We start from the raw sequence: 11682 nt of genomic DNA, 5'->3' as shown, positions 1-11682 counted from the left end.
GTCCCTGAAAGTGGTTTTTTGGTGGGTACACCTGTTGAGGTGTTTTATGAACTCCAGTGATTCTTTTAATCTGTTGGTCTCTTAGGATTTGGACTTAAAAATATTCACCGGGCTCGAGATGCTTTCTTTCTTTTTTTTTTTTCGACGCAATTGGCATCATAGGCTTGGCACCACAGACTAGTACATAGCCCTGGAGGCTTGAAGCCACGATAAAACAAGCCTATGCCGAGAACTACCTAGATACACATTATATTCTATATTTATAGCGATTATAAACGGGGATTATATCGAGATATAGGCAAGTTTCAAGGTCTGATGTATAGACGCATTGGGACTACCACAACAGGCAACCGTGTATCCCATCATGATGTTCCTGCAGGACGCGTATGCCACATACTAAGGCTAGGCAAGTGCTTATTACTATCATAAATGACATCTTCCATAGAGATTAGAGATCGTATTCCATCCTTATGCAACCTTGGAACATTTGAAACCAGCTGGGTGTTCAGATCTACCTGTAGACCCCTAAATACCCTTCACTTTGCTCCGTAGATGACTCTATTATCAGGAGCAATGACGTGACGGCCTCTAACAACGCTATACTAAGGTAGTATACGGAGTAGCATCACAGTCATATCCAATATATATAGTATAACCACCCAATTAGTCCATAACTACCACTATTTTTTTTTATCCAAGTCTACTCTTTTTTATTATAATTTGATTTAGTTCAAATCCTATTTGTAGATAGTGTACGGAGTACAAGTGCGGGGGTTTTAGGCTGAATGAATCCCTGTAGTATAAAGAGCCTCCTAGGTCTCACGCTTACTGTGCTTTTGTTCTGTGTGCCTAGTCCTGTCCTCCTGACTAGATTCCACCGAGAATCCTACAGTTCATCATGATCACTCATCACATCTACTAGAGGTGGGTACTACTGATTCCTTTATACTTCACAGTCAAACCCAAGGAAATGAAGATATCCTTCAACTCTAAGACTGGCTTGTGCGCCAGGAGGAGCACTACAAATTAAGTAGATTCGGATCCTCGGTGTGACAGATCATCTGCTAATGTGCATCACATCCGTTGAGTGATACCGGCTAACATTCTGCCGATCTACTCCCAGGACACCCAAACACAAACACGAGAGAGACCTCGGGAAGCGCACTGCTGATGTCAGTCTACAACCCAAAGTGAGCGAGATAAACAAAGCGAGCCATTGGAGACCAATGTATTGTCTTGTCCAATTATTTCATTCTAGATGTTCCTTCCACATTCTCCCAAACAAAAATCCCAAGTCACTGCAAGGTCCTGAAATACAAACAAACATCAGTCATCGCGCGGACACCAAATACCACACCAACTCTTAAAAGCTTTAGCAGGTCTACGGCACAATCGAAGTTCTAGCCTTCTCAGGATCTTCCCCAAAGTCCTCCTCCTTGGCGTTGAGACCACGGTGAGCAGCAACCTCCTGAAGGTCCGCATCATGCTCAGCATCGAAATTGCGACCCAAACGCTCTGGTCCAGCAAGTGTAATCAAAATAACATAGGCAAAGACACAGCCCATGAAGATGCAGATGACCTTGCCGTACTCGTAGCGGTGGGGGGCTTGTTTAGTTGGAGGCAGCGGGAAGCGTTCACCGATAGTTGATTCAATGGTCGAGCTAGCAGAGGAGACCAAGTTTCCAAGTTGATAAGCGGTGCCGACGGCGAAAGTGCGGATAGGTCCTGGAGATAGTTCCATCAGGTGGATGGGGATTACACCCCATGCGCCCTGGACCATAAATTGCTCAAAATAGGCCGCGGCAATGACATTCTTGTTCTGGACAAATGTGTAGGGGTAGAGCAGGGCGCCGCCGACGATGGAGATGACGATGATAGAGAACCGACGACCGAAGATCTGACTGGCCCAGCCGCATATTACGCCACCTGATAAAGCGCCTAGGTTGGCGACAACTTGTGTGACGGTGACTGCGTTCTTTGAGAAGTTGAACTGGTTCTGCAGCATTGTCGGGTACAGATCCTGAGATCCGTGCGACTAGTCTTCATGTTAGCTTCTTCTGTTACTCAAATAGCAAGTAATGCACATAAGCACATACCATGAAATTAAACCCAGACATAAGCAGAACCAGGTATATGAGCATCATCCAATGTCGCTGCAGTGCAACCTTCCCTTCTGACATGAACGACGCCGCAACACCTCCGCGCACTTCCTGCCGCGCTTCCTGCCGACGACGGAAAGTCTCGGTTTCACCTAGGAACAACCGGAAGATAATAATCAAGACTGGCGGACCAGCCGCAAACCAGAACAGTGGCCGCCAGCCTTCCGGGGTAGTATCGACAAGGCCTCTAGCGAAAGCCGTGGCTAGCAGATATCCAAAAGCGTAACCTTGCTGCAAGAGTCCTGAAATGATACCGCGGGCCTCAGGCGGACAATCCTCCAGCGCGGTAGCAGCCGCATTACCATACAAGCCACCCATGGCAATTCCAAACAAGGCGCGACAAGCCAGGAACTGTTTATAAGTTTGGCAGAAACCAGCGCCGAGCTCGAGGACCACGAAGAGCAGCTGGTTGACAATGAAAGGCCATTTACGGCCCCATCGATCGGAGGCGATTCCGAAGGTGATGGCACCGACGGATCGCAGCATCAGCACTAGGGTGATTCCCCATGTGATGTCGGTTACTGATTTATCGAATGATTTGGCAAGCGAAGAGGTAGTAAGTGAGACGGTGAAGAAGTCGAACGAATCCCAAGACCAGCCTAGAAACGCGACCTTAGGGTTAGGTTGGTTAGCCAAGTCTTTCTTTCTTGCCCGTCAGCCCTATGGGGAGATTGACATACCGAGAAATTAAGCCACTGAGTCCGGTTTAGCAGTGTTAGGGCCTTGAAGGGGTTTGGCGCTGGGTTCATCGGAGGCACCAGAGAGGAAATACGAGTGGAGATATAGCGGCCGACACTCATATGCTCCTCGACATCCGGCGAAGGTGTCGCCGCATACTGAGGCTTTGCCTCATCCATAACTGCTGAGAATTTTGGAGCACCCGTGAATTGGAGAGAAAAAGCCAGATCCTGGCGCAAAGTCCGAAGGAAGAGAAATAAGATAGATCATAAGTCAAAACAAGGGGGGTCCAGCGCAGCTTTAAATACCGCGCAGGAACCCTCACTCTTCCCCCTCCTCTACGGCTACCGAATCTAGTGGACATATCCCGAGGACCGAAAGGAATCAAACGAATGACCACCGACGTGGGTGGTCCCGCCGAATGCAGGGATAAGACGTGATCCTATTCGCTTGCCATGCGAGTCAGCAATCAGGAGTCGGGGACGGGCACGAATGAGGGCGATCTAAGCTCAGCCGATCATGGTACACCTATGGGGTATGGCCCAGATAACAAGAGTCCCCGTGGGGAAAAAGTTAGAAAAAAAGTTTCCACTCCGGAATGGCACGGTGTTTCTGTGGATGCCGGTTGATGCAAGGCACTGCATGTAAGTTCAGTATTTCTTTCGTGAATTGTTTTATGGAATTCTTTGTCTTTCTTCTATATTGGTTTTCATTAAAAATTTCCGAGAATTTTGCATTCTCTTCCGATATGTGCTTTCGGGTTCAGCGGATGACTGCATCTACCAGCTGTAATGTAGGCAAGTAAGCTCATGTTTGACATGTTTCGACCCGAAGACATACTCCGGATTTTCTGTGGAGTTGAAAATGGAGGGGAAAAATGGAGAAGTTGTCCCCACAATAGCCATCTTTTATCTTTGGGACTTCCTGTCAAGCCAGACCGCCGTGATAGGCCGGTAATCCTCGGTCAAGGTTTTATCGGTGATTCTACAAATCACCGGTTTGATGTGCTTAAACCAGGAAAACTCACATACTGCATATACGACTTTAGAATTTCACCCGACTACCAGAAAACCATCTAGTATATGATGCTAGCTGCTCATGATATATTGCAGACTCGCATATTAGCCTTTGAATGATACAGCGGCCCGTAGTTCCAAGTTGCTTGGCATGGCTTCTCTGAAGTAAGACTTTTTCCCAGGTGGATAGTAGACTGCCAAGCATTAGAGGGGGGACAGTGCGTGGCCATGCTCGGAGAGGAGCCGAACATGTTAACCGTGGAAGTACCCGTGAACGGGATATAGAGTTCTCTTTTACTTCTCTTCTACTAGTTACCACGTATATCACTTCCTCATTCTAAACTTACGACAAGATCCGAGGTATCGAAAGCTGGTTCTTGGCTGCAGCGCCAATATAAATGCCATGTTATTGGCAAGAAAGCTTTTTATCACCGCGATCGGATTCACATGCTTGGCTATGTACCTTGCATGTACTTCCTATGTAGATTGGGCTGAATCCTTGGCTTTGCGTTTACTTTGCTTACTTTGCTATTGGTGTCCTTTTTTCTCTCGGATATTATATATCCATGAGGGTCTCCACTTCTCGGAAGTATACGGCTAAATGGGCAAGTCGTTGATATACTTTGTACCGCTCGGCGGCGGTTGTCGATCTTAACTTATTATGTAGCGACACGAGGAAGAATTACAAAGCAGATAACACTGCTCAATTTTCTCTTGGGTGTGTCCTGAGAACTAGAGGCTCTTTATGGCAGCGAGGTAGGTTATGTAGCCTAGTAAATTAGTGTAGCAAATTTGGTGGACCCATTCTCCACTTTGACAGGATCTGGGGCATAACCAGCGACATGAAAGAAGTTCAGTATTAATTAATCGAAATATCGAGAGACGGATCTAAATTCGCTAGATGCTCTGGCCTCCAACCTAATACGCCCTTACACGGTATTCCTGGTCAAGAAATTGACCTCAGATAGAGAGTACTTGTTCTTTACTTATATGATTGCAAGCCAATATCCTGATTTTTGGTTCTGCTAACAATTCTGGTATGACTTTGCCAGACCGCAAACCTGCAAACCTCTTCGTGAAAGCTGCTCCGAAGAATGCGGATAGCTCGCACGGAAACTACGTTCGTAGAGCTGAAAATTATCGCCCTGGCTGTCAATCACGCTGTTCATCCATCCATGGATGTCTTCTCCAAAGTCACTGGTAAGCGGGCCGTTTTATCAAGCTTATCTCAGAGGAGTACCAGAGCAACCAGTTATATATTGAGCATTCTAGATATCATGGAGAAAATCTTGAGCCTAGTGTCAACCTTTTAGATGCAAAATCAACAAGTTGGGTTGGATTTGTTAAGACTGCTACGTGTTGGAACTATTCTTTCGAGCCTTCGATCGTTTTTACTTGATCAGGGTTATTGTGCTGTTCTATTGGATGAATAGTGGTCCAAATCCGTTCTCATTTGCCAAGAACCATCGACCTGATTACCTGACAGGTGTGAATACTCAGCTCCTCTCCATGCTGGTTGAAGAACAAGTTAACTGGAAAAAGTTATAGCATTATTGCTTCAATATCAAGTCCATAGTACTGAACACCAAGCAGTTAACACATCAAGGCAGTGGACTTTTTTTGATTAGCATGGAAGCCATCAAGTCGAAAGACCAAAATGAATGGATAATGAACTGGATATATGTAATGCCTGATTATCGCCACTCAAATCTCTCTGATCTATAAATATCTATCAAATGAGGAATGCTCCTCGGTTCCTTGCAGAAGCCTGTCAACTGCGGGGCGACAGTCTTGGCGTTGACTGCCTTGGACATATGCCGAATGCCAAATGCTATAAAGGCCCACAATCAAACAGATAAAGACATACTCATTGGTTACCTAGTTCAGCTGAATAAAGGTTAAGCCACATTCTAAGATGGCAAGGAGGCTGTGTCGATCTGGAAACCCCCTGAGAGGCGGTGCTCAATTTCCCGCTCAGCCCCGCGAGCCCCGCTGATGCCGTGTATTTATTGTTAGGTCATCCCCAGATCTCACCTTCCTGTCCAGTTCATCCAAATATCTATACCTATCATCCTACCTAACACTTACCCAACAACCTCCCGTTATACCCCCGATACCAACATGTCGTACGGTGGACCCCCGCAGAATCAATACGGCGGTGGTGCCGGTTACTATGACCAGCAAGGCCAAGGACATTACCCCCCTCAGCAGGGCCACTCCCCTCAACCGCAGCAAGGCTATTACCCACCAGAGGTGAGTTTATACACGAAGCACATGACATTCCGTTGCACAGAACCGAGTCGCACAGCGCTCAAACTCTAATTATCCTCTCGTACTCGTACCGCGGGCATACATAACTAACTTTCCCCGCGCTACAGGGCCAGCAGGCTTATGGTCAGCCCCAGTACGGCCAACATCCAGGACCTTACGATCAACAAGGCGGCCAGGGCTACCAGACATACGCCCCACAGCACCAGCAGGGCCAGTACCCTCCCCAAGGCAGTCCTGGATACGGACAACCTCCCCAGGATCGCGGCCACTCGCCCTACCCTCCCCAGCAACAGCAGTACCCGCAAAGTGGCGGCGGCGAGAGCTCTGCATACTACGGCGGCGCACCCCCACACCAGCAAGGACAGCCTGGTGCTGTAGGACCGGAGGGCGACAGGGGCCTCGGGTCGACGCTGCTTGGTGGCGCGGCTGGTGGGTTCATGGGCAATAAGCTTGGCCACGGCTTGCTTGGTACTGCGGGCGGTGCGGTTTTGGGTGCTGTTGGTATGAATATGGCAACTAATAAGCTGTGAGTCTTGCCCTTGCGCTATCCTTTGTTTTGGTCCTTTGGGTTGAGATGAGACTGACTGTTGATACTCTGGTATAGTGGAAAGGAACACAAGAAGCCAAAGAAAGACAAGAAGCATAAGAAGGATAAGAAGGATAAGAAGCACAAGAAGAAGAGCTCTAGCAGCTCCAGCTCCAGCTCGTCCTCTGATAGCGACTAGTTGGTTTCGCTTCTTTTGGTGTGATTGGTTACGGTGACTTGTTTTGCCCTTCACATTTTGTATACCCTGCCTTTTTCTCTGCTGCTTTTTCTGTTGCAGTATCATTTGGCCCGTTTGGGCTTCTCCTCTTGGGCCACTTGATGACCTTTACGCGTTACGTTTATCATATGCATTTGTATTCTTAATGAGATGAAAGCTCATCAACAAAGTTGAATTATTAAATCATGCAACTATTCCTTCGTTGGTAAGAATTCCTGGAGTGCTTGTTAGCCTGCATTTATGCCCGATGAATAGCCCTTTGTTTCAGTTCACGGTGCATTCCGAGGTTTGAACATAGGAATGACTAGGGCCATGAGTGGATTCCAAATCGTGTATTATTACATTGGTTAATATTTTATTATTGAGAGGGTTGATGCCTCTCAGCCTCGTCTTCCTTCGCCTGAATTAACGACTTTTTGAAAAGGGTCTCTGGATCGATGCTACTGTCCAGATCGAAGGACAGCCGGGGGACTTCCTTTGGTGAATCCCACAAAAAGCGCCACTTTTGTGATATCGGGTTCCAGTACTGTCGTGGAACAAGAGCAGACAGACGTCTCCATTGACGACGCATTAACCTGACTGTAATTGTATGTGGCCGACCATTGGCATATTCGGCGAAGGTGGTACCCTTCTCAGGGCCCCTGGCCAGCAACCTAAAGAGCTCACCACCAGACTTGGCCTGGGAAATCTGGGGCTTTGAATTTCTCCTTTTGATAGGTTCCCATGGCACAGTCCCCGAAATGAGTCCCTCCAGCGTCTGGAGATCCTTCTCTGGTAATGGTGGAAGGAGACTGTTCAATGTATTGTTGTACCATTGCCTCCGAATGTTTTTCTTCCGACATTGGGCCGGTTCTTTGCCCCAGCTGTCTTGCTTGGGGATCGGGGGTTCCAATTGTTTGATCAGCGGCCTGATGCGGACTGCTGTGACCACTTTGTTCTGCATTTGAGAGGTTGCGAGGCTCTTCACGATAGCTGAGGGTACCCAGCCATCACTGAAATCTGCAGGCCGGGAGAGTAGTTCTTTGAGGGCCAAAGAATCATTGGGGATTTCCGGCGTTAAAATCTTTGCCAGCAGCTCATGCCGCCGTCTCCCAGTGCGACCGTACGACAGTAACAACACCTTCTCAAGAGGACGTGAATAGCCTTCATTTGCTCGCCGCAGAACCGACAACGCATTTCTTGCCGCGTGAACCGCCTGAGGACCAGCCTTTGGGGAACGGGAGGAAACAGCACGATATCGGGAGATGATATGGTCTTTCATGTAGTTGCGAGCGATGGGGTCAGGTAGGTAGGTACATTCGCGCAGCGTAGCGCGAAATAAATGGCGCCATTGCTGTGGGTTTGAGAGATTGTGTACCCAATGCTGAGGTTGTGGTCTGGCCATTAGGAATATCCTATTTCATTCCAATCGACAAGTGGAAAAAAGTGAAGACCCAAAACGGAGAAACGCGAAATCCTTGGCGAAATGCGTGTCACGGGAACTCCGACGCGCCATTTTCACAGCCTCCCCCCAAACCCCGCGAACATTGCCTTACCTTGCATTGAGCCTCGGATCTTAATATTTCAATTTCAACTTGACACCTCGTTCGGTCGCTTTGTGGCTTTGAATGTTATTTGGTCTGGCCTACGGTTTCCCTCCAGAGGGTTAGCCACGCGCCTCCTTGAACTCGCGTCATTCCAATTGGCATCCGGTATCTCTCCCCTTGCTATGTACTGTACCCCATCATTACCCGATTTGTAGGCTGACATTTCCCAAGAAGTCCAGCATGTCATACTCACAGGGAAGTACAGGGTCGAATGGAATGGCCTACAACATGTTGAATGCTTCACAATCCCTCTCCTCCACCCCTCGCGCAACTCCTCCGCCCCCGAAAGGATCTCAGATGTCCTCTTTCGGTTACCCCAACGGCGTCCCACGAACTAGCTTTGGTGGATACGATGGAGCCAACGACTATGGGTCGGTAATGTCATACCAGGAGGAGTACAAACCACAGATTTACCGAGTTCGTGGTCTTTATCCACACCCACAGAGTATGCCACTGACGAGGCTCAAAATAGGCTGTCTACTCTAATATCGCTGTCTATGAGATGGAAGTGAATGGTGTTGCTGTGATGAAACGTCGATCCGATTCTTGGTTGAACGCTACGCAAATTTTGAAAGTCGCTGGTGTCGTTAAAGCGAGACGAACGAAAACCCTCGAGAAAGAAATTGCGGCTGGTGAACACGAGAAGGTACAAGGCGGTTACGGAAAATACCAGGGGACGTGGGTGAACTACCAACGAGGTGTCGACCTGTGCAGAGAGTACCACGTTGAAGAATCACTCCGGCCACTGCTGGAGTACGATATGGACCCTGACGGCTCCGGAGCTCCTGCGCGAGGATCAATGATAGATACACCCACCAAAGAACAAGCAATGGCCGCACAGCGCAAGCGCCTTTACAACGGCGGGGAGAATCGCAGCGCGTCACAGCCGCAGCAGGGAACTTTCTTCCAAAATATCTCACGAACCGCTGCCACTGCTGTTAATGCCCTTAGCAAAGCGCGCTTCGACTCGCCCAGCACTAACAGTCGTCGACCAAGCGTGGCTCGCAAGCCTTCGCAGCAAATGAGCAGCCAGGAATCCGGTCTCCCGTTCAGCAGCCAGCAGAGCATGTACAGCATGTCCGACAGCGGGTTTGGGAGCCTGCAAAATCGGTACCAGGTGCAAGAGGACAACGAGGACCTTGCGGAACCACCGCGCAAACGCATGCGTTCTGCTTCGCACCAAGGCCCACCTATTGGTCTCACTCGAGAACCATCTAATCTATCCATGCACGAACCTACACCCACAGAACCTAACGACTCCTTTTATCAAGACATGGATCTTCCTCCCCCTCCTATTGATGATGGCTCGAAACGCGGCGTCGAGTCCCTGGCGCCTGCTTCTACCCCCGAGCGATTCCAGAAGATGAAGCTCATTATGACATTGTTCCTCGATAAACGAACAAAAGACTTCACGGATCACCCAGCCTTGTTGCAGTTGACCGGGGATGACCTTGAAATACCCCTCGATGAGTACCGAAACAATGCCCTGCACTGGGCTGCGATGCTTGCCCGCATGTCACTGCTCAATGCGCTAGTAGCCAAGGGTGTCAGTATATCGCGAGTCAACGGTGCCGGAGAAACGGCCCTGCAAAAGTCCGTGGGCACTCGGAACAACCTCGATTATCGAAGCTTCCCGCGTTTGCTGCAGGTGTTAGCCCCAACCATTGACATGGTTGATTACAGCGGGCGTACCATCCTGCACCATATCGCCATGATGGCTGCGACTGGTGGCGGCGGACACGTCTCTGCAAAGCATTATCTGGAAGCACTTCTCGAGTTTATTGTACGACATGGCGGTATCGTCCCAAGTGCGAATGGAGACCATGCGCCAAACGGGGGCTCCAGCGGTGAAGTCATCTCTTTAGGACGGTTCATCTCTGAGATTGTTAACCTCCGCGATGATCAGGGCGATACGGCCCTTAATCTGGCAGGGCGTGCGCGCTCAGTCCTTGTCCCACAACTCCTGGAAGTGGGTGCCGACCCTCACATTCCAAACCATACTGGCCTCCGACCTGCAGATTACGGTGTGGGTGTCGACATGGTCGACGGAAACTCTCAATCTCAACAACCGGCCAATCGGAATGACACATTCATTGATCAATTGGCGAAATCGAAGAAAGAGATTCTTGATGGTAAGGGTATTCCCGCCAATAATCATCATCCTTGCTAATATGAAATCTAGCGGCAATGTCCCAAATCAGCGCAATGGTCGAAGAAACACTTGGTGGAATTGACCGAGAGTTGGCTTCGAGCCTGACACAAAAACAAGAAAGTTTCGATCACTGGCATACGAAGATCCGCGAGTCTGCCAAAGCTCGGCAGATCGAACAGAAGCAATATGATGAGCTCAGACGCAAAGGTTCTGAGCGCGTGGAGCTAGACCGGCGCATCAAGAATCTAGAGCGATCATCTGAGGGTTTGTTGGTCACGGTGAAGACCACACCGGGACTGGACGCGACCAGGACGGTTGTTGTGGGTGATGCAGACCGAGATTCCGGTGTTGATATCGCGACATTTGATGCCCTATTCCCTGAGGGTTTCGACCCAGCGTCCGGGTTCTCAGAACAGCAAGTCGCCTTCCTGGTTTCACTGCCAACAACAGATCTGCTTAGGCGCCAGGCACAATGCTACAAAGAATTCAACGGAGGGATACTAGCTGAGGTCGATGGCCTGAAAGCAAAGAACGCAGTTCTTGGCCAGAACTACCGTCGCATGGTGATGGCATGCACGGGCTGGACGGCAGAGCAAGTAGATGAAGCCGCGGAGGGGCTCACGCAATGCGTCAAGGAACTGAATGACAACCCCGTCCCCGAGGACGAAGCCATTGAGATCCTGATGCGGGATCGCGGGCAGGACTGGTAGTTTAGTCTGATGTGTTGCATTATTCTCTGAGCGTTTGGGCGGCTTGTTTGGACGGCGTTGCTTCACTTGTATACAAATACCCTGGTGGCATGCATCCATGCCCGTTGGCACATGTCTTGTTATTTATGAGAAATGCAATTCTTGTACACTTGATCGGTTCTCTTGGCCTCTTGGCTGTGTGCTCGTGTAGGCTAAATGTCGCGATATTAGCCGGTCGACATGGCTTACTGGGCTTGGTGGCTTGAAGCCCCGTGTTAGTTGCCGAGACATTTACCCTATCCCCCGCGTTTTACTTGGCTGCTGGACTTTTGGATAAATACCCTGCTGCGGAGAACCTTAGAAGTAC

General features: G+C 49.2%; 4 protein-coding genes across 4 annotated transcripts; 2 read left to right on the top strand and 2 right to left on the bottom strand.

Annotated features, from left to right (window-relative positions):
• Positions 1–1381: 1381 nt before the first annotated feature.
• On the bottom strand, positions 1382–3016 carry N7471_007886 (sugar transporter family protein; the record flags this gene model as incomplete). Its single annotated transcript, XM_057280605.1, has 3 exons — positions 1382–2035; positions 2097–2771; positions 2840–3016. The coding sequence occupies 3 exons, from the start codon at positions 3014–3016 to the stop codon at positions 1382–1384; spliced, it is 1506 nt and encodes a 501-aa protein (XP_057134865.1).
• Positions 3017–5919: 2903 nt separating this feature from the next.
• On the top strand, positions 5920–7082 carry N7471_007885 (putative glutamine-serine rich protein MS8). The gene is made up of 3 exons (XM_057280604.1): positions 5920–6106; positions 6232–6650; positions 6729–7082. The coding sequence occupies exons 1-3, from the start codon at positions 5975–5977 to the stop codon at positions 6847–6849; spliced, it is 672 nt and encodes a 223-aa protein (XP_057134864.1). The 5' UTR covers positions 5920–5974; the 3' UTR covers positions 6850–7082.
• Positions 7083–7246: 164 nt separating this feature from the next.
• On the bottom strand, positions 7247–8272 carry N7471_007884 (uncharacterized protein; the record flags this gene model as incomplete). The annotated part of the gene is made up of 1 exon (XM_057280603.1): positions 7247–8272. One exon carries the CDS (start codon positions 8270–8272, stop codon positions 7247–7249), a length of 1026 nt encoding a protein of 341 aa, XP_057134863.1.
• Positions 8273–8408: 136 nt separating this feature from the next.
• On the top strand, positions 8409–11581 carry N7471_007883 (putative APSES transcription factor (MbpA)). Its single transcript, XM_057280602.1, has 4 exons — positions 8409–8579; positions 8646–8891; positions 8947–10606; positions 10657–11581. The coding sequence occupies exons 2-4, from the start codon at positions 8655–8657 to the stop codon at positions 11334–11336; spliced, it is 2577 nt and encodes an 858-aa protein (XP_057134862.1). The 5' UTR covers positions 8409–8579; positions 8646–8654; the 3' UTR covers positions 11337–11581.
• Positions 11582–11682: the final 101 nt, after the last annotated feature.

Source organism: Penicillium samsonianum, assembly GCF_028829775.1.
Source record: "Penicillium samsonianum strain IBT 33392 chromosome Unknown utg000004l_segment0_segment0, whole genome shotgun sequence".
NCBI lineage: Eukaryota > Fungi > Ascomycota > Eurotiomycetes > Eurotiales > Aspergillaceae > Penicillium > Penicillium samsonianum.
This window is presented reverse-complemented; position numbering and strand designations above follow the sequence as displayed.